This window comes from Dromiciops gliroides, chromosome 4 (genome assembly GCF_019393635.1).
Source record: "Dromiciops gliroides isolate mDroGli1 chromosome 4, mDroGli1.pri, whole genome shotgun sequence".
In the NCBI taxonomy this organism is placed as follows: Eukaryota; Metazoa; Chordata; class Mammalia; order Microbiotheria; family Microbiotheriidae; genus Dromiciops; species Dromiciops gliroides.
Genome location: NC_057864.1, coordinates 334,507,005 through 334,530,145, shown reverse-complemented (window position 1 = coordinate 334,530,145; position 23,141 = coordinate 334,507,005). Strand labels below are relative to the sequence as shown.

The window sequence follows — 23,141 nt, the reverse complement described above, 5'->3', positions numbered from 1 at the left end:
TGAAATTAAGACTTGAAGTTTGTTACTCAGGTATTAGATGGTGTCCTGCAATGGGGTCGAACTCAAAGACAAACAGATCCCTGCAGGCATATTGACAAGAAAAACAAAAATCAAGATGATTTATTTTGTATTTTGTATTAATTTTTTGTTAAATATTTCCTAATTATATGTTAACATCTTTATTTATTTTACTTTTCAATTATGAAATTAAACAAGCATTTCCATAACATAGAAGAGTTTGCTGAGAAGTTGAAGGCCTCTAGTTTGACATCTCTGCTAGAGTGGATACCTGAGTTTGAATTAGATGTTAACTAGCTGTGTGACCCTGGGCAAGTCACTTATCCTCTCAGCCTCAGTTTCCCCCCTTAAAATAGAGATAAAAAGAGCACCTATCACATAGGATTAAAAGAGATAATATATGTAAAGTGCTTTGGAAAACCTCAAAGAATTACATAATCTTTAGCTATTATTGTTGTTGTCAGAGGTGAGATTTGAATTCAAATCTTCTAAATCTAAGTCTAGTACTCTTTTCACTAGACCAGACTGGAGGAAGAAAGCCAAACATGAACCACATGGAAATCAAATACTTATGAATCTCCCTTACACACCAGGCACTCTGGTGCCATCTATCACAAAGGGTAGGATCAGTAGACATTTACAATTTTATGTTATATTCAAATGATCTCTAAAGTCAAATGTAGGAACAGATTTAAAGCTTGAAGGGACTGAGGCTCAAGAAGGCAAAATAATGTCCAAGGTCACACAGGTAGTAAGGGGCAAAATCAGGAATCAAACCCAAGTTATCTGAACATAAATCTGATGAACTTCCATTGTCTAACTCTTTCTAACTTTCTTTTTTTTTTTTTTAAATTTTTTTTTTTTTGGTGAGGCAATTGGGGTTAAGTGACTTGCCCAGGGTCACACAGCTAGTAAGTGTTAAGTGTCTGAGGCCGGATTTGAACTCAGGTCCTCCTGACTCCAGGGCCGGTGCTCTATCCACTGCGCCACCTAGCTGCCCCTCTTTCTAACTTTCTAACGATGATCGTGTGGAGAAAATCCATGAATCTCTCCGAGCCTCAGTTTCCTTATCTGCAAAGTGGAGGCAATCATCTTGTCACTTTTTCCCTTGCTGCATTTCGTGGGGATCAGAGGCAAAGGTAGAATGTTAAGTGTTTTGTTAATATGATGCTTTGAACTTTGTGGTCCTTTTTGGAGCAGGACAGACTGTTATTATTTGACTTTGTGTTGTTCCCTCCCCCGAATTGCTGCAAAGTGTGTGTGCATGGCAGGTTTTTGTGTGTATGTGTGGGCGTGTCATTTATTTCAGAGTTTTGAAAGATCTCTTGTTTAATTGGTGTGTTTATTCCTTCTATCAACACAGATCAGGAGCCCTTTCCTTTCAGAATGGTCTTTATGAGTTCCTGTGCCTAAAAATATAACTGAAATATAACTGGCTTTTTTGGTCATGATTCTCTCCTGGTTTACCTAAGTTGGCCTTTGGATGGCTGTGGGGGATAGACCATCACCAGGACATTCTCACATTACAATTCACATTTCACGAGCATTTTAATGCTGACAAAGCAACAAACCCGTGAGGAAGGTAATACAAGTATTTATATCTCTATTTTATAGCTGAAGGAACTTGCTAATAAGCAACAGAGTCAAGATATGAACTCAGGACACCTGACTTCAAATCCAGTACCCTTTCCATTGTCATGTTTTGGTCAGACTTTCTAGAACTTTGGTTTCATTGGTGTAACTTCCAAGCCCCGCCCTCCCCCCCCCCCAGTCACTTCTAGAAGATATTAAGCAAAAGAATACTTCTGGTATCTACTCAAAAAAGAGAAGAGAGTCCTTTGGTCTTCTCACCAACCTAAGAGAGACATTGGGGTGTGATACACATACATACACACAAACATAAACCCCAAAACATACACATACACATGCATCTGTGAGTCATCAGCATAAAGATGAGTTAAACCCATGCAAACTGACAAGGTTCTCAAGAGAAAGTGTAGAGGAAGAAGAGAAGAGGGCCTATAACTCCACACTGGAGAATGCTCACAATGAGGGGCATCATGATGTTAATGAGCCAGCAAAGGAGACCAAGAAGGAGTGGTCCTATAGGTAGAAAAAGAATGAGCAGAGAACAGTGTCACGAAAACTTAGCGATCAGAGAGTATCTGGGATTAGCAGGCAGTCAATAGTGTCAAATACATCAAAGAGCTTGAGAATGATAATGACTGAAAAAAGGCTATCAGCTTTGCCAATTAAGAGATCATTGTGGGATATCTAAAAAGTTCCAGAGACATAATTTCTGGGTAATTAATCATCTTATTAATCATGCTAGCAGATAATTTAAAAAAGAGGTCAGTGGCATTCTAGAAAGCCAAAGACCCCTTCAGGGACATTTATATCCATTCAACACTTATATGCCCTTGGAAGAATGGGTGTTCCTGAGAGTGACAATCAACTCTGATTGGTTAACAATTACTGAGAAGAATGACTATTATAATAAAAGGTGTACCTATTCTAATGAGAGGCTAGGGGATGTGACTTTGATTATGTAATTTACTTCCAAATCACCCACAGGTCTGCACAGTCTAAACAAAGAATCTACCCATCCCTGCCCAAACCTGCCTTAGTGGGACACAATAGACCAGAATTTACCTTAGATTGGATTCTTTGTAATATATTCTAGTTGGGTTGGGCAACAACTCCACCTAGATAAGATCTGCTAGGTGAGGTACATTTTTGGGAAAGGTCAGGGATCTCCCCAATAATTTGTTATTTAATAATCATTTCTCCCAATTGATAAGTTTGAAGAGAGTAGTATCCCCTGGAAAACTAGATTGCAAAGAGCTGAGTGGCAAAAGAATAGCAGGTGGAGGCAACAATATGTACAGGAAAACAACCTGTAATTTTTGGTTAGAATTTTAACTCTGGGGGCAGCTAGGTGGCGCAGTGGATAAAGCACTGGCCCTGGAGTCAGGAGGACCTGAGTTCAAATCCAGCCTCAGACCCTTGACACTTACGAGCTGTGTGACTCTGGTCAAGTCACTTAACCCCAATTGCCTCACCCAAACCCCCCCCCCCCCAAAACAAAAAAATTTAACTCTGCTAAGGGTCCCTCTCTCTGTCATCCATCTTGTCACCATTTTTGACAGGAATTTAAAAGGGAAAAAATGCAAACTTACGTGACTGTTTAGCATTCATTCAGGCAGGAGTCAAAAGACCTCGGTTCGAATACCAACCCTGATTCTTTGTTGTTGTTCAGGCATGTTCCAGTCTTCATGACCCCTTTCAGGTTTTCTTGGCAGAGATACTGGAGTGGTTTGCTATTTCCTTCTCCAGTCCATTTTACAGATGAGGAAACTGAGGCAAACAGGGTTAAGTGACTTGCCTAAGGTCCCACAGCTAGTAAGTGTCCCAGACCAGATTTGAACTCATGAAGCTGAGTCTTTCTGACTCCAATCCCTACACTCTATCCATTGTGCTACCTCACTGCCCCCACCTTGATGCTTACCAATCATTTTATAACCCATCATCTGTAAAAATGGAGACTATAATAACTCTTCTATCTGCTTTATAGAGTTGTTGAGAGCATCAAATGAGATAATTTAAGTAAAATACTTTGTAAACCTCAACATAGTATATAAATGTCAGCTAGTGGCATATTATAATCATTAATACATTATGATTGCTATTCTTAAATTGGAGATAAATGAAGCCAACAGAAATGTGCTAGATGAGATAATTTCTAAATGCCTAGATGATAAATTACTTTAGAGTTCTTTGAGATAAGATACTAAGTTGTGATGAGAATTGACAATGACGACGACGATGATGAGCATCGTGGTATGGTAGAGAAAGCCCTGAACCTGGAGTCCCCTGTCCTGAGTTTGAATTCTTTCTCTGCCACTTTACTACCTTGTGGGACCTTGGGCAAGTCATTCAAACTTTCTAGGCCTCAGTGTCTTCATCTGTAAAATGGGGGTGGGGGTGGGTAGAGATTTGAACTACATGACTTCTCCAATCCTTTCTTGCTTGAGATCTATGGTCTGTGATTTTGTTTCCATTTGTTACATAAGGGAATTCCCCCCCCCCCCCCGCCCCACCCGCCCCGTGATTCCTAATATATGTTATAGCTCTTGGTGATTTTACAAGCCACAGTGAATAAGTAAGATGGTGCCCCATTCATTCTGTATGATCCTATAGGATAAAATCCTTTCTTGGTGAGAGATGAAATAGGACAAAAGATTAGTAACATCGATGATTTTACAAGACCCAGTGTATAAATCACATAGTGTTCCCTCTTGTATGAACCCAGTCTATGATAAAATCTTTCATAGTGAGAGATGAAATAGACCTAAAGGTATCTTAACATTTCTATTGGCCTTGATGCTACTTCATGCACCTCAAGTACATCTGCAAAGATAAATATCAACCAGACATGATAAAACACCAAAAACAGAACCAATTTCCTTTGGCTAAGTGGAAAAGGATATATATTCAGAGTGATGTCAAAAGTGAACAAATAGGGGGTTGGAAGACCTTATTGCCAATTCTGGCCCTGTCACTTATTAGATGTGTGAACTTCAGTGAGTCATTTCCTCTCTGGGCTTCAGTTCCTCCATCTGTAAATTAATGATGTTGGATCAGATTTCCATTGGCACTTCCAGCTATTGAAAGGAAAGAGACAGGGAGGAATCTTAAAAGAAGGAAAGATACTTATTCTTTGCCTATGTTTGCACATTGTATACATTGTAAGTCCCTTGATGATAAAGATGGTCTTTTCTGTGTCCTGTATTTAACAAAGATTATGGTGTCTCCCCATAGCATATCATTTGACTCATTATCATATTTAACCTTATTTATTCAATTAATCCTCAGTTATATTTAATCATCCCAATCTCTAGTATAATTCAGGAGTACATTTGGATATTTTCTTACTAATTAAGTTTATAACACTATCAATCAACTTAATTCAGAGCCTCTACCAGTTGATCAAAAATTAACTAAAGAAGCCTTTCCCAATAGTAATTATTTCTTTTCCTCTATATATTAAGTCCTTTTATCTCTAAGAAAGAATAAATATTAAATCTGTTGAACATATAATTTACTAACAAAATCAGTAACACAAAGATGTAGATAATTATTTACAATATTTTAGTTCTCAGAATGATTACAACCAGGGGCATTTCAAACCTTCAATATAACAGCAGGAAGGAAGGAAACACACATTTATTAAGCACTTACTAAGTGCCAGGCACTGTGCTAACTGTTTAACAAATAGTATCTCATTTGATCCTTATAATGACCCTAGGAGAAAGATGATATTGTTATCTCCATTTTATAGTTGCGAAAACTGAGGCAAACAGAAGTTAAATAACTTTCCTAATGTCACACAGCTAATAAGTGTCTGAGGCTGGATTGGAACTCAGGTCCTCATGACTCCAGGACCTTTGTACTATGCTACCTTGTTTCCTCTAGCACATGACTTCCCTTCTGAGAACATAGTCAGGATAACAAGTAAATGTTTTTTAAAATAATTTTTCTTCATCTTGTTCATACCCTAAAGATTAAAACAGTTCCATCAAAAAGGAAGACCTCTCAATCCTTTTTATCTTTCTTCTCTGCCTTTTTTTCTGACCATGACACACAAAAACAAAACAAAAAACTTTAAATCTTTAGCTTTTCCTAAGCCATCATCATGAGCTGTTTTTACAAATCTAGTATCAATATTACTTCTTGCACAATATTCCCTTTGGCTCTTAACATTATCTAAAACCTCTACAGGAAGATACTTTTGAAATAAATATTACACGTAGATGACTAAGTCCATTGACACACATATTGGTGATCAATAGCTATTTTTAAAATGCTAGGAATTCCTTTTGTCTTAGCACCATATTCATTTCTGGAAGTACTACATTATCATCCCAGTCTACTACCTCATGAATCTTCCCTTATACCATTAGGCAAAAACACCTAATTTTTGTGATCATGTTTAAAAAAATGCATATAACATTCTGCAAGGTCCAATGTTCATTGGATCATGGATTAAGATCTAAAAGACCATCCAGCCTTCTTATTTTGTAGGTGAGGAAACTGAGGCCTAGAAAAATAAAATGACTTACCCAAGGTAGGACTTGAATTCAGGTCTTCCAACTCCAGAAGAACTCCAGAGGCAGTGCTCTTACCACACCACATTGTCTCCAATATCTTTGCTAGGAGAAATGGACGGTATGCTTCATTAGCTATTCTCTGGACTCATTATCAGTTTTTCATTGACTTTGAGTTTGACTTCATTTAATAATCTTTTCCATTTCCATTGTTGTATCCTTGTGCATATTATTCTTTTTGATTGTGCTTGTTTAATACAAATTGTCCTATGTTTCTCTGAATTCCCCATATTAATTATTTCTTACTACAGAATACGATTTCATTACCATCACATGGCAATTTTTTTCATTCACTCCCCAATAGATGGACACCCATTTTGTTTGTATTTCCTTGCTACCACAAATACTGCTGGAGTGAAGGTTTCTATACATATTGAGTCTTCTTTCCTTCCTTCCTTCCTTCCTTCCTTCCTTCCTTCCTTCCTTCCTTCCTTCCTTCCTTCCTTCCTTCCTTCCTTCCTTCCTTCCTTCCTTCCTTCCTTCCTTCTTTCTTTCCTCCCTCCCTCCCTTCCTTCTTTCCCTCCTTCTTTCCTCCCCTCCCTTCCTTCTTTGCTTCCCTCCCTTCTTTCCTTCCTCCCCTCCTTCTTTCTTTCCATCCCTCCTTCTTTCCTTCTCTCCTCTTTTCCCTCTTTATTTCCCTCTTCCTTCCTTCTTTACTTCCTCCCTCCCTTCCTTCTTTCCTTTCTTCCCTCCTTCTTTCCTTCCATCCCTCCTTTCCTTCCTTTCTTCTCTCATTTCTTCCCTCTTCCTTCCTTTTTCCTTCCTACCTTCTTTCCTTCCTTCCTTTCTTTCTCTCACTTTCTTTCTTCCTTTCTAATCACTACATCAAAATTTTTTTCACATAATTCCAAATTGAATTTCATACAGGTTGGACCAATTCACAGTTCAAGCAGTAGTTTTATAATGTCCCTGTTTTCCCACATCCCTGCCAACATTGATTATTTATATTTTTATCATTTTTGCCCATTTTCATGTTGTAAAGTAAAACTTTACAGTTGTTTTAATTTACACTATTCTTACCTATTGGTAACTTGGAGCATGTTAACTTTTACAGACTTTTATAGTATAGATTAAAATTATTAATTTGAAATAATGATACCTTACATTTTATATAGTGTTTTACTCCACTTGAGGCATTTTAAAGATTATCAGTTTTGAGCCTCAAAACAGTCCTGTGAGGTAGAAAGGGAAATAATTATTATTCACAATTTACAAAAAAGGATACTGAGGTTCAAAGAGGCTAATTGACTTCCCTGTGGTCACAATACAAGTAAGTAGAATAAAATGGAATAGAAGTAGTAAGGCCTTGTAGGGCTTAGTTTAACTACAGTCTGGGAAAAGAGGAGGAAACCAATTTAGAGAAGTGATAATTTGACATCTGGAGTACATACTGAAACTGATACTAATTTAATAAATAAAATAGTGGTATAATTGTATTCCTCTGGATTGCCTAGCAACCAAAAACTAGCTCAATGATACATGCTGTCTAGAGTAATTGATTACAACCACATCAATACTTTAACTTGGGAATCCTGGGTTATAAGAAGATAACACGGTCCCAGTATAAATCCAATCTTACTACGAGGTATTTATTTTTTTAATTATTTTTAGAGATATTTTTTATTGATATCTTTGTTTTTACATAACCCACATTTCCTAATCTAGCTCTCTTCTTCCTTTTCTTCCTCTCAGAAAGCCATCCCTTATAACAAAGAATAAAAAAGATGGGGGAAAAATTCAGCAAAATTAAACAATACATCTAAGAATTCTGATAGGGGCAGCTAGATGGCGCAGTGGATACAGCACTGGCCCAGGATTCAGGAGAACCTGAGTTCAAATCCGGCCTCAGACACTTAACACTTACTAGCTGTGTGACCCTGGGCAAGTCACTTAACCCCAATTGCCTCACTAAAAAAAAAAAAAAAAAAAAAAAAGAATTCTGATATATGTAGAAAGGAGCAAAGTGTTCATGTCTCATATTTCTTCACTAGGGTGAAGTTTGGTCATTATAATTTCACTGCATTAAGTTTTCAGTATTTTGTTGCTATTATTCTTTTCATTTATATTATTGTAATCATTGTATGTATTGTTTCTCTGACTCTGCCTATTTCTTTTCGCATCACTTCATATTAGTCTTCCTATGTTTCTCTGTATTTATATTTGTCATTTCATACTGTACACTAATATTCCATTATGTTCGTATAAAACAACTTGTTTGTTTCATCATCCCCCGACCATCTAGTTTGTTTCTAGGAATACAAAAAGTGTAGACATTCATTTTAAAAGAGGAGGGGTTTGGTTCACTAACCACTTGTCTTTCTGCAATAGCATCTGAAGACTGGACCCTGTACAAAATGCCTTGTTGCTATTTCCACAACAGAAATATGGACCCCCACTGCCCTCCCCATCAGCTGGCGAGTATACTTCCTATGTCTCTTTAAACCATTCCCCCCACCCCCAATCAAGGAGAATGTTTGACTATTCTCTGGCTACTTGTGGTATGGGAATAGCAAAGGCTTCCTTCACAGATCTTTTGGATTGTTTTTTGGGTCATCATTCCATCATTTATTCATTTATTGGACCAGTGGAGCCTTTCATTTTAATACTACATCATGGCTGGTAGCCATCTTGGCCCATTTTTCCCTCTATTCCATTGATTTCTATGGAATTAATGTTTCCTTAAATAATCTTCAGATATGAATTGGCATTTGGGAAAAGTTTTCTACAGAGGCATTCTGTTCCCCCATACCTGGAAATCTCTCCCTCCTTGTCTCCATCCACACCAGGTTTCAAGTCTCAGCTAATGGGCCCCTTTCTATAAAAAGCCTTTCCTGGTCCTCCCCCTAGCTTGAAATCTTCCCTCTGAGATTTCCTATCTCTTGTTTGCATGTTTTCTTTCTCATTGAACAATGAGCTCCTCCAGAGCAGGGACTATTTTTTATTTGTATATTTGTCCTTTTCTTTGTATCCACAGCACTTAGCACAGTGCCTGGCACATATTTGGCACCTAATAAATTCTTGTTGAGCTGACTTGATGACTTGAATTTCATAGAAGATAAATAATCACAATTATAGTATGAGGTATTTTTATTCCAGATATGTCATGACTAGAAAGGCAAATACATACACATCTGAATAGATCTATCTGAAAACAGGTTAAGTCTTTTCCACATAACTTACTTTTGGAAGAGAGAGAAGGGAGGAAATGAGCATTTATGTAGCACCTGCATTTTGTCTCATTTGATCCTCACAAAAGCCTTAGGAGATAGATGCTATTATCATCCCCATTTTACAGGTGTGGAAACTGAGGCAAACAGAGGCTAAGTGATTAGCTCTTAACAGGGCTAGTAATTGTTTTGGGGCTGGATTTGAATTCAGGTCTTTCTGACTCCAGGCCCAGAACTCTATCCATTTCAACATATAGCTGCCTCTGCTGTAATGATGCAATTAATGACCAGATATTGTGAATGATTAAATGAGTATCTTGGCTTTGTAACCTAGTATCTAGCATAGTACTTTGAATACAGAATAGTGTTAGGGACTGGAGTTGGAGAAGCAGTATGGTAAAGTAGATAGAGTGCTGGCTTCAGAGCCTTCTCCATAATAGGTATTTAATTGGTTATTTAATTAAATTGAGGCCAAAGGTTCATTTTTTGGTGTTTTTGTTTTTGTCTGTTCGTTTGTTTTTACTATTCAGAAGCTTTATACTTCAGGAAGAAAGTTAGAAGGCTGCAGACATTGGAAGAACATTGCCAATTATAAAATTGACTATATGGTAGGAGACAGAAAATAGCAAGCTACCAATGTGGAAGGCATTTCTGAATCAACTATCAGTGTTCAAAGACTCGAAACAAATGTTAAACTAAACAAAGGATAAAAATGAGAATACACTATGGACAATTTCAATAGTTTGAACTTGACCTATCAAAATAAGCTATTGATGTTGAAATGGATAAAAAAAAGATATGGCCTCTACTTATAACCATTTCCTATGGATGTTTCAATAATTTTAAGTAATAAACACAAAAAGGAGACCAAAGGAACCCAAAATCAATTTTAGCCAGTGAAATCTTCAACTCTATGCCAAACAGAGAGACTTGGCAGCCCGGGGAAATATTGGTTTAGATTAAGATATATGCAAAACTTTGCAGGGGAAGACTGTGGAAGTTTATGAGCAATATTTCCTCACAAAATAGCAAAGATCCACAGAGTGGTAAAATGAGTTTGCATAAAACTTGGCATGATCCTCAATTAAGATAAATCATCTCAAGAGCATTTAGAGATGAAACTGAAAGACAATAAATTAATGCCTCACATGGGATAGACCTCACAGTGTTTCTATGTTAATAGAAATTGAGTGGAACTACCATATTTGGACTGTAATACCTCAATCTGTAATAATTGGAAATAGAAATGACACTTTAAAAACTAAATCGAGATGAGGTTTTTGAAAAAAAAATTATACTAGAGGGTGACATCTTCTGAGGATCTTTGTGGTAGGTGCCTAATAAATATTTGTGAGTAAACATTTTTAATCAGCCAAGTTTGTTTTTTTTAAAGGATCAAGGCAGATTGAGCCAGTGTTTGTTGGATTAACATTCTTGAACTAGCTTTTTCTACTTTTATGAATTTATCCTGAGCATATAAACAGTCTATACATGACTATTAATAATACATCTTTCTAGTTCATCTACATCACTGAAGTATGTTGGATGGATTGATGGATTGATACTCAGAGCCACTGATTGACAGTTCTTATCATTGTCCACATGAAGTCTCCTTCCAGGAATGTTTGGGAAAAGCTCCTGACTTTCTCCAAGTCCCATCTGGAAAAAGAGACTAATAGTTCTAGCATCACCTGTCTCAAAGCAAGAGATTTTTAAACACTGAAAGTACTGTAAAATTATAAATTATCATCTTCATTATTATTATTAAGGGGAAAGAATGAAAGAAAAACAACCCAAATTATAGCAAGTAGCACAATGCCCTTACACATGGCAGTATGTGAGTATGTTTGTTAACTTGCTGACAGAAGACCAGTATTATGCTTATATCTCACTTGTTGCTTTTTTACTTATGTCACTAGGGCCATACTTTTTTATGTGATATGCTTGAAATAGCCCGATTATGAAACAGTACCATCTAAGTCAATTGTTGATGCCAACCCCTGTGATGAAAGACAGAGGCCACACTCTCAATATTAATTTAGGAAATCTTCATACTGATTTGGGACATTCAACATTTTCTACCTAAGATTAGAATTCAAGATCCTTTACTGGCTGTAATTTTTAATGTGTGTATCCCCATTTCCTAACACAGTGCCTTGTACATAATAGGTGTTTTAATAAATATTTCTTGAAGAACCAACTGCATACTTTTTTTGTCTTTTCTTTTTTTGCTGAGGCAATTGGGGTGAAGTGACTTGCCCAGGCTCACACAGCTTATAAGTGTAAAGTGTCTGAGGCCTAATTTGAACTCAGGTCCTCCTGAATCCAGAGTCAGTGCTCTATCCACTGCACCACCTAGCTGCTCCCCAACTGCATACTTTTTTTTTCAGGGCAATGGGGGTTAAGTGATTTGCCCAGGATCACACAGCTAGGAAGTGTTAAGTGTCTGAAGCCTGATTTGAACTCGGGTCCTCCTGAATCTAGGGCCAGTGCTTTATCCACTGTGCCACCTAGCTGCCCCTCAACTGCATACTGTTAACTAAAGAGCTGATAGTAGAAAAGTCTTGTCAGGATCCTAATGTCCTCAACTCATGCCATATTCAACCCAAGAAAACGGTGGAGATCAGTTTGTGAATGCCATGAGAGCAAAGACTATTTCTGATCTAGCTTTGTATCTCCCTTTATGTCCATCATAATACAAGTGGTGCTAAATAAATGTTTATCCAATTTGTTGAGTAATAATAATCATTGCTAATATTTATGTAGCACTCTAAGGTTTGCAAAGCATTTTACATATATCATTTCATTGGATCCTCACCTGACAACAAGCTTATGAGGTATGTGCTATTATCTCCATTTTCAGATGAGGAAATTGAGGTAGAAAGTTAGTGACCTTCTCAGGGAGTTGAATGATTCTGTTCAATTCACCAAACGTTCATTATCACATTCTTATCATGTGCCAGGACTCTATATATAGAACAAAAAGGTTTTTCAAAATTTGGTTGGCTCCTGAACTCAAGGAGCTTGCAATGTTGTTGGTGTTTGGGGTGGAGAATTAGATCTATGTGACAAAAATCTATGATACAAAGGAGAATATAACTTTACATGAAATATGATTAAAATAGTCCAGTGGATAGAATGCGGGGCCGGAGTCAAGCAAATTCGTCTTCCTGAATTCTCAGACATTTACTAGCTGTGTGACCCTGGGCAAGCCACTTAACCCTGTTTGCCTCAGTTTCCTCATCTGTAAAATGATCTGGAGAAGGAAATGGCAAACTATTTCCTTGGTGGCAAAGACTCTAGTATCTCTGCCAAGAAAACTCTAAATGGGGTCACAAAGAATCAGACACAAATGAAAATGACACAAGTAAAATGCCAAAAAAATTCAAAGTAGGGAGGCTGGAACAATTGTCAATAGAAGGTGCCCTGGGTGAGGTAGGAATAGAAATATAAGTACAATTTCACCTGGAGGAAATGGAGGAGAGTAGGGAAGGGTATTCCTGGCAAAAATGAAGTAGGCAAGATTCCAGATTCCAGACAGTGAAAGGGTCACTTTAGGGACAGCAAGTATGCTGGAGCACAGGGTACATGAAAGCTAAATTGGAGCTTAATTGTAAAGACTGTTAAATGGGCAGACAGTGGAATCTGGATTTTATTCAGGAAGCACTAGGGACCATGTTAGGTTTTTTGGTTTTTTGTTTTGTTGTTGTTGGGGTTTTTTGGTTTTGTTTTTTTGTTTTTTTGCTGGGCAATGAGGGTTAAGTGACTTGCCCAGGGTCACACAGCTAGTAAGTGTCAAGTGTCTGAGGCTGGATTTGAACTCAGGTACTCCTGAATTCAGGACCGGTGCTTTATCCACTGCGCCACCTAGCTGCCCCCATGTTAGTTTTTGAGAAGTAGAATAATGTGATTAGACCTGAGCATTAGGAAGATTGATTCCCAAGTTTAGTGGACTTGATGCAGAAGAGGCTGGATGTTGGGCAAATGGAAGGGTCTATTGTCCTAGTCCGGCAGTGATGGCCTAAACCCCAGTGATGGCAGTAGCAATGGCAAAGATGGTATTGTTTTAAGGGACATCACAGGAGTAAAGCCCACAGTACTCGGTATCTGATTGGATCCTCTTCCAATACCGTTATCTCTCTAGAGCACTGCAACAATGAGACTCATTCCACACACACTCCCTTTATGAAGTTTATCATCTGACCAGGCAAGAGATTAGTGTAAGGTAAAGAACACTGGATTCACAGTTCAAATCCTGACCGAATGACTCATATATCCTCTGGGACCTTGGACACGTTATTTCAGCTTTCTGGGTTTCAGTTTCCTCTTCTATAGAATTAATCAATCCACAAACACTTATTAAATTCCAATGCCAAGCCAGGCATTGTGCCTGGAAATACAAAGATAAAAACAGTCTCTAACCTCAAGGGGCTTATATTCTAATAGAAGAGATGACATGCATATATCTATACACACACATGTATATGTACATAAAAGATATATACAAAACAATCTTGGTTACATGGAAGGCACTAGAAGCTGGGGAAACAAGAAGAGCCTAATGCAAAAGGTAGCTCTTATACTGAGTCTTGAAGGAAACCAAGAATTCCAAGAAGCAGAGACGAGGAGGGAAAATATTCTAGGCATAGGATCGTGTCAAGACACAAAGATGATACAGAGGAAATTGAGTATAAAAATGGAAGAATAGCAAGAAACATAGTTTGGCAGGTAAGTGGTGCAGTGGATTCAACCCTGGGCTTGGAATCAGGAACAGTTCAAATCTGGCCTCAGACACTTACTAGCTGTGTGACCCTGAGCGAGTCACTTTACCTTATTTGCCTCAGTTTCCTCATATGTAAAATAAGCTGGAGAAGGAAATGGCAAATCACTCCTGTGTCTTTGCCAAATGGGGTCGCAAAGAGTGGGACACGACTAAAAACAACTGAACAACAATAAAACTCAAAATAGTTCGGCTGGACCATAGTGCTCATGGATGTGTGTGTATGTAATATGTAATAAGGTTAGATGTAGGGGGCTTTAAATGCTAAACAGAAGAGTTTATATTTGATTTATATTTGAGGTAGTAAGGAACCATTGTCTTTAATGAATAAAGGGAGAATGTGTAGGTAGTATGTGATATACCTGCATAAAATAGAGGACCTGGAATTTAGGAAAGTCATTTTTGCAGCTGTGTGGAGGATGGATTTGAATGGAGAGGCCCTTTAGAGCAGGAGACCGATAAAAAATTATTGCAATAGTCTGGGCCAGTGGTTCTTAAACTTTTTGATCTCAGTACCCCTTAACCTTTTTAAAATTGTTGAGGATCCCCCAAAAAACTTTTGTTTGTGTTGGTTATAGTTATTGTATTAGAAATTAAAGCATATTATTATTAAAGTAGTTTTGACTTCAAGGGTCAAAAGATCACCTAAAAGGGTCTCTGGAACCACCTGAAAGGGTCTCAGGGACCAATAGGAGTCCCCAAATTGCTTTTCGAGAGCCTCTCTCTAGGTATGAGATGATAAGGATCTGGAGTAGGGTGGTGGCTATGTGAGTAAAGAGAAGTGGACATAGGGAAGAGATTATCAGTTCAGGCTTGATCTCTAACAGCCCTTCCAGATCTAACAGTCTATCCCTCTAAGTTTAAAATTAGTCCAGCTTCTTAATAGGAAAGTACTACAGAGTCTACATCTCACAGTCACATAGTAGATTCAAGGCAGAGAACAGATCACTGAGATACTCTTGGCTCGTACTCCACAGTCCTTCCATAAACTCTTCTCTAATCATCCAAGACTTTCCTGCTAACAAAGATTAAAAACAAAACAAATCAAAAATACCTGTACTTAAAAAGCAACACATCGGGGCAGCTAGGTGGCACAGTGGATAGAGCACCAGCCCTGGATTCAGGAGGACCTGAGTTCAAATCCAGCCTCAGACCCTTGACACTTACTAGCTGTGGGACCCTGGGCAAGTCACTTAACCCCAATTGCCTCACCAAAAAGAAGCAACATATCAAACATATCTGACCACATATATTATATTTTACACCCATAGTCTTCCCTTTCTTCAACAACAGAGGGACACGTATTTTCTCATCTCTTCTCCATGGTCGAGCTTGGTTATCATAAGTATATAACATTCAATTTTTTAATGTTTTCATCCTGTATAATGTTTTGCCCCTTTTGTTTATTTTGTTAGTTCATATGTCTTCCCATATTTCTCTGGATCCCTCATGTTCATTATTTTTTATGGTAAGAGAATATTCTTTTATATTAATGTACCATGATTCATTAAGCCTCTACCTTTTTTCTAGTGCTTTGCTCCACAATAGGTTTTGCTGTGATTGTTTTTATGTTTGTGGGACCTCTCTTTTTATCTTTGATCTCTAAGATATATACTCAGTAGTGGGATCTTTGGGTCAAAGAGTATAGATATTTTGACTTTCCCCCCCATATAGTTCCAAATTGTTTTCCAGCATGGGTGGACCAATTTACAGTTCTACCAACTCTGTATCATAGGATCATGGTACTTGACAGGCCTTTATAGTCCATCTCTAGACGTTTTTAACTTGGCATTCATGGATCTCCAAGGGTTCTATATAGAGATTTCAAGAAGTCCATTAATTTGGATAGGGAAAAAAAAGTTACATTTTTATTTTCACTACTTTCTAATTGAAATTTAGCATTTTCTTCAATTATTTGAAAACATTATTCTGTTGTGATGTCCAAAGGCTTCATCAGACCGACAAAGGGGTATATGTTACACAGAAAATGTTAAGAATCCCTGGCCTAGGGGGCAGCTAGGTGGAACAATGGATAAAGCACTGGCCCTGGATTCAGGACAACCTGTATTCAAATCCAACCTTAGACACTTGACAGTTACTTAGCTGTGTGACTCTGTGCAAGTCACTTAACCCTCATTGCCCTGCCCCCCCAAAAAAAAGTTATTCAAGAATCCCTGGCCTAGTCCAAGCACTTCATTTTATAGATGAAGAATTTGAGATTCTGAGAAATTAAGTGACTTGTCCAAGGCCACGTGAGTAGTGCCCAACAGAAGCAGCAGTGTGCTTATCTTCTCATAGTCTTTCCAAAATGAATTATTTCTATTTTTGTCATCTTTGCCAATTTACTAGGCATAGAGTAAGCCTTTAGATTTACTTTAATTTTCATTATCATCATTGACTTTGAATCTTTCAAAATGGTTGGGAAGAACTTAAGAGTTCTTCACTGGAGAAAGTGTTTGTTGATATGGACAAGTCCAATGGACCATTTCTCCTTTGGGGAATAACTCTTGCATATTTGTGTTAGTTCTCTCCCTATATTGAATGTCATGCCTTTATCACAAATGACCATGGAGTCCATATGGACCTATTTCAGAGATTATCCCTCCCCTCCAGGAAGGAGTCAGTACCAGAAGAGTCAGGGACAGGAGTTTTTAACTCCATTTGCGGCAGTGATGATGCTGGTTCCCCTTTCCCTCTGGCCAAGTCATTCTACTTCTCTATATAGTTTTTCCATGGAATGAGGCCATGATACCTGATATCTCATCAACAGAAGCTCTGCAAATAGACTGTTTTAAAAATAAAATTGCTAAAAATAGCCCCAAAGTTTACTTCTTTAGTTTGTTATCATAGGAAGAAAAACAAGCTCATCTTTCTAGTGGATGCCATTGCTGCTGATCAGAGCATCTGAGTGCCTCTATAATTGCTGTGGATCCTCCAGCTCCCACAGCATTGGGAATTCATTCTGTGTGACTCACATAGAATAAGAGTGCTTTTACCATATGGCCTAAAGGGAAGAGAATGTATGTGTAACAGAGCAGTGTTGGTAGTAACATTTTTGACCATCTGGTAAATCAGTATACAGTGGATGTAGCCAGGAGTATTCATAGCATTTGTTTAACTATATGAACTCAGCTTTTAACCTGAAATAACCTCTAATACATTAAGCTAAGATGGAATTATTTTTCTCAAATTTCTTGAAGTTTGGCTCATGTTCAAATTATTTTTCTGTCCATTGATTTATTAATGGGAGGGGGGATTGGAGGATGGCGAAAGAGTCTACTTATGTAGTCTGGCAGCTCGTCTGTGATTAGTAGAGAGTCACCTGGGAGCACTGAAAGGTTAAATTACTTACTCAGGGTCACACAACTAGTATGTATTGAAGACAGAGCCTGAAGCCAGGTCTTCCTAGCTCTAAGGCTCACCATCTAATCACTAGTGTAGATAGTCCACAATGGTTCTAAGTGATTTATTAAGAAACTATAAAATACCTTATTGAAAAATTATCTTATTTCCCTTTTGTTTTAATATTTATTTTTTATTGTTTTCAGAAATATATATTTATTTGTATCTATTATTTCACTGTACCTGTATTATTAATTTTTTTTTTTTAGTGAGGCAATTGGAGTTAAGTGACTTGCCCAGGGTCACACAGATAGTAAGTGTTAAGTGTCTGAGGCCGGATTTGAACTCAGGTACTCCTGATTACAGGGCTGGTGCTCTATCCACTGCACCAGCTAGCTGCCCCTGTACTATTAATTTTTCTTTTGTTTCTTGAGCAATGTGTAAATATGCAAATTTTTCAAAAGCCAAATTTTTGTACCATAGCATGTTATTAGTAAAGCCAAACTGTTATATAAATTTCTTGTTCATATCTTGGAATAGACCAATCAAAGATTTATAGCTTGAGTGAATATTAGAGGTCATTGTTTCTTTCTAAAGCTACCCAGTTACCCAGGTTCACAACTTTGGAGTTTTCCTGGATTCCTCAATCTGACTTTCTCTGCATGTCCAATCAGGTGCTAAGTAAGTCTTGTCCATTCAACCTCCCCAACAGTTCTCACATCAGTCTCCTTCTCTCTATTAACATAGCCCCTACTAAGGTTCAGGCTCAGGGCCTCATCATTTCTCCCATGAATTATTAAAATAATCACCCAAGTGATCTCCCTACTAACTGATTTCTCCTTTCTACAGTCCAGATTCCACATGGCTGCCAATGTTGTTCTTTTTAAAAAGCAATAATAAATCATTTTATTTAAAGTTTTTAGTTCCAAATTCTATCCCTCCTTCCCTCTTTTCCCACCACCTCTCCCCAGGTGGTAAACAATCAGATATAGGTTATTCACATGCAATTATGTAAAACATTACCATATTAGTCATTTTGTTTAAGAAAACTTGAAAAAAGAAAAAAAATGAAAGTGAAAAATAGCACTTGAATACTCTGTGTTCAATCAATATCAGTTCTTTCTTTGGAGGTGGATAGTAGGCTTCATCATTAGTCCTTTGGGATTGACTTAGATCATTGTATTGTTGAGAATAGTTAAGTCATTCACAGTTCCTCATCGAACAATATTGCTGTCAGTGTACACAACATTGTCCTGGTTCTGCTCACTTCACTATCAGTGTTGTTCTTAAACAAAGGTCTGACCATATTGCTTCTTGCTCCATAAACTCCAGTGGCTCCCCATTACCTCTAAGATCATAGCCAGATTTCCATTTTGAATTTAAAGCCCTTCATATCCTTGCTACAGTCTGCCTGGCCAAGTTTATCACATATTACTTTATTCATGCAACATAGACAAATTGGTTGTTATTTTTCACATTTGACATTCTATCTTCTATCTTCACTCCTTTAATGAACCAATTCATAACCTCTGCCTCTTAGAATCCTTGATTTCTTTCAAAGCTCAGCTCAAGCCCCACCTCTTACATGAAGTTTTTCCCTAATCTTCCTAGCTAGCAGTCCATATGACCAGTTCAAATGGATTATTTGTGCCCAACCTGTGGTAGAGTCTTCTGAACTTGTATTGATCTGATCAGCCACAGTTACACACACTGTACCTTGACCCCAACATAATGATGTCATTTTGGTCCTCTTTGAGAATGAAGGACAACCAACCAACCAACCAACCAGTTGCTAGTGCCTTAATCCCTCAAATTAACTTTGTATTTATTTTCTGTTATCCACATCCTTAAGTGTACGTATTATCTCCCCAAGCGAGAAATAAATTCTTTTTTGTCTATATTCCCCTTGTCAAGATTACACCTGGGGTAAAGTTGATACCTAATAGATGCTTACTGATTGATTGATCTAGTCTAATTCCCTTGTGAGGAAATTGAGGTCCAGGAAGGTGATAATACTTTGCCAAGGTCACACATATAGGAAGTGACAAAGTCCAGATTTGAACGATGTGCCTTTGACTATAGAAATCAATCTTTAAGAGACTTATTACCTGAGTACTCCCCAGACATGTATTTTAGGTATCCTACTTGACACCATGCAAATATTTGCAACTAAGTGTTGACTCTATTATTCTAAAGATTCTTTCAATGTATCTCTTGATTTTTTTAAATCTAAGTTAAATGTACTTTTTTTTCCCTTGGGCAGGGCAGATCATACTATGAAAAGACTGAATCCAAAATGGGAGGTCAGCTGAACCTACAGAAATTAGGATGGTCTCTTTAACACTTTCACTGCCATAAAGATTAAAGTCATCTATGTGAGCCCAAAGTATAAGATGTTCCTGGCCTAGTGACCAGTTAGCTTAATATCTGAGGATGCCGCTGCAAAAGATTCATTTATCTGCTTAAGAGCCTTCAAAGCAGAAGCCAGTTCCAGCCAGCCATGGGAGAAAATGCAAGCATATGGTGGAACTTGCTAGGTGAACATCCACTCTGCACGGCCTGGAAGCAAGAAGCAGAAGGGTCCATTTATCACCTTGCTAGTATCTTATTCATAGTCGGTTTCATGGGAGGGAGTGGATTCTTCGGGCTCCTCTATGTATTCAGTCTGCTTGGATTGGGCTTCCTCTGCTCTTCAGTCTGGGCCTGGATAGATGTCTGCGCTGCTGATATTTTCTCCTGGAACTTTGTCCTTTTCATCATCTGCTTCATGCAGTTCGTTCACGTGGCCTACCAAGTTCGAAGTGTCACCTTTGACAAAGAATTCCAGGAGCTCTACAACTCTCTGTTCCAGCCCCTGGGGATCACGTTGCCCATCTTCAGGAAGATTGTTTTGAGTTGCCAAGTGGTCTCGTTGGAAAAGGAGCATTGTTATGCCATGCAGGGCAAAACACCCATTGATAAACTCTCTTTACTTGTGTCGGGAAGGTCTGTACTCAGCTCTTCATGTTCTTTCTGTGTGGGTCAGTATGTGTTGCCTTTATGTTAATCTAGTTCCCATATTAGTGTGCAAAGTAGAGTTTAGCAAAAAAAGACTTAGTCTGTAACTGCTACCACAGAACCTTTTTGCCATAATGATCAACTGAATCATTCCATACCTGTAGCTACAGAGGCATTCCTTCATATGTGTTTTGATGTAATAGCAGATTCCATGAAAGAGGCAGCTAAGACCCAAGAGGTATCAGTAAGGAGATGTAGGACAGGGCATTATGTTGTTGAAACATGTTAATGTTCCAGGTCAAACATTTCTTCTCAGGAAACCATATTAATAATTCAATTCAAATAAAATAAAAATCTGTTTCTATGTATTATCATGGTTTGTGTGTTACCAATCTAAGGTGTTCCTAGCCAAGGGGAGAATGATATAAAAAATTCTGAAAACTTTTAGGTTACCACATATATATATATATGTGTGTGTGTGTGTGTGTGTGTATACACACACAAATAGCCTAAGTAGGGAAAACATTAATTTTATTATTCTCTCCCAATTACAATAATTATTAAAAATTATAAAACAATAGACAGTATGCTCCATTTTAGAAATTTCTAAAATACTTGAAAGAATCTTAGATCTTATGAATTCAGGAATTTTCTCCCATGATACAAACTAAAACCCATCCATGTCTACCTATCTTAGGTAACTTTTTCTTTTTTTGGTGAGGCAATTGGGGTTAAGTGACTTGCCCAGGGTTACACAGCTAGTGTCAAGTGTCTGAGGCCAGATTTGAACTCAGGTTCCCCTTAATCCAGGGCTGGTGCTTTATCCACTGTGCCACCTAGCTGCCCTGTATCTTATGTAACTTTTGCCCATATTCTCCCTCAGGGAATCCATTCAATATGCCAGATGCCTTCCTATAAAATTAAGCTTACAAAAATACAAAATTAGAGAACAGAAATTGCTGGTAGGCATGGAGAAGAAGCAGGTTTTCCTTCCTTCCTTCCTTCCTTCCTTCCTTCCTTCCTTCCTTCCTTCCTTCCTTCCTTCCTTCCTTCCTTCCTTCCTTCCTTCCTACCTTTCTTCCTGCCTTCCTTCCTTCCTCTGTTCCTTTATTAGTGTAAGGAATTCCCAGTGTGGAAATTCCTTCCAGGAATTCAGATCACCAACCCACATATAACATAGTTTTTTTTTTTTATACTTTTTTTTTTTTTAAGTGAGGCAATTGGGGTTAAGTGACTTGCCCAGGGTCACACAGCTAGTAAGTGTTAAGTGTCTGAGGCCGGATTTGAACTCAGGTACTCCTGACTCCAGGGCCGGTGCTCTATCCACTGTGCCACCTAGCTGCCCCTATAACATAGTTTTACAGGCATGCCTGGGCTACTGACTTGCCTGTGGTCACACAGTCAGCAAATGTCAGAATCAGGATGTGAATCCAGTTTTTCTTGACTCCAAAACTGGCCTTCTATCCACTACACCACGTTGTGTTTCATCAATTATTCAGCAAGGACATATTACCTACCTACTCTCTTCCAGACACCATGTTAGGTGCTGAGGTTACAAAGAAGGAAGAGGCTGAATGTACAAAGACCAATTAGGAGGCTGTTCCAATATTACAGGCCAGAGATAATGGGGACCTGAAGTAGAACGATTATAGTTTGAGTGGAAAGAAAGGGATGAAGGTGAAAAATAAGTTGGTGGTAGAATTGACACGACTTAGAAACTGATTGGATATGAGAGATAAGGTTACGGTAAGAGTAAAGAGTGACTCCTAGGTTGTGAACTTTGGTGACTGTCAGAATGGTAGATAGAAGAAGCAGTGGACAGAGCAGTAGATCTGAAGTCAGAAGCATTCTTCGGATTTACTAAGCCTAAGAAACCCTCAGAAAAAGGAGTTTGGTTGGGCAAGGTTTGTACTTAGATGAATTCCTGCTGGCCTGTAGTGAATTTAATTTCCATTTGGACAGTCTCTCCCCTTAATAAAGCTCACAATAGTATCTTTAGATATTCTATAATCTTTCTAGGAATCAATATCAAGCTCTTGAGTCTGAAATATTCACCTCCTTCCTCTTTTAGAAAATTAAGATGCAGTTAGGAATAAAGGCATACACTTAATCTGGCCCAAGACATTTATCAGCTGTGTGACCCTGGGCAAATCACTAAATAACTGTCTGTCTCAGTTTCCATGTTTGTAAAAAGGGGATAATAATAGCATCTATCTCCCAGTGCTATTGTGATAAAAAAATAATATTTGTCAAGTTCTATGCAAACCTTAAAGTCCTATATAAATGCTAACTCTCAAATGGTTTCCTTGACAGGAATAGTGAAGTTAAAAGGAAAGGTGGGGGCCGCTAGGTGATGCAGTGGATAAGCACCGGCCCTGGATTCAGGAGTACCTGAGTTCAAATCTGGCCTCAGATACTTGACACTTACTAGCTATGTGACCCTGGGCAAGGCACTTAACCCTCATTTCCCCACAAAATAATAATAATTATTATTATCTTTAGGGGGCAGGTAGGTGGAGCAGTGGATAAAGCACTGGCCCTGGATTCAGGAGGACTTGAGTTCAAATCCATCCTCGAACACTTGAAACTTACTAGTTGTGTGACCCTGGGCAAGTCACTTAACCCTCATTGCCCCGACCCCCCCAAAAAAAGTAAAGATGGGTTAAGGGG

The 23,141-nt window shown here is 38.1% G+C and overlaps 1 protein-coding gene across 1 annotated transcript in view; it reads left to right on the top strand.

The window, feature by feature from the left end:
* BVES (blood vessel epicardial substance) overlaps positions 1-23,141 on the top strand; it is a 136,399-nt gene that overhangs the window by 5,554 nt on the left and 107,704 nt on the right. Inside the window, exon 2 of the mRNA XM_044002998.1 lies at positions 19,738-20,459. Coding sequence (XP_043858933.1) covers positions 19,975-20,459 — 485 coding nt within the window. The 5' untranslated portion in view covers positions 19,738-19,974. The remainder of the gene's footprint in view (positions 1-19,737; positions 20,460-23,141) is intronic.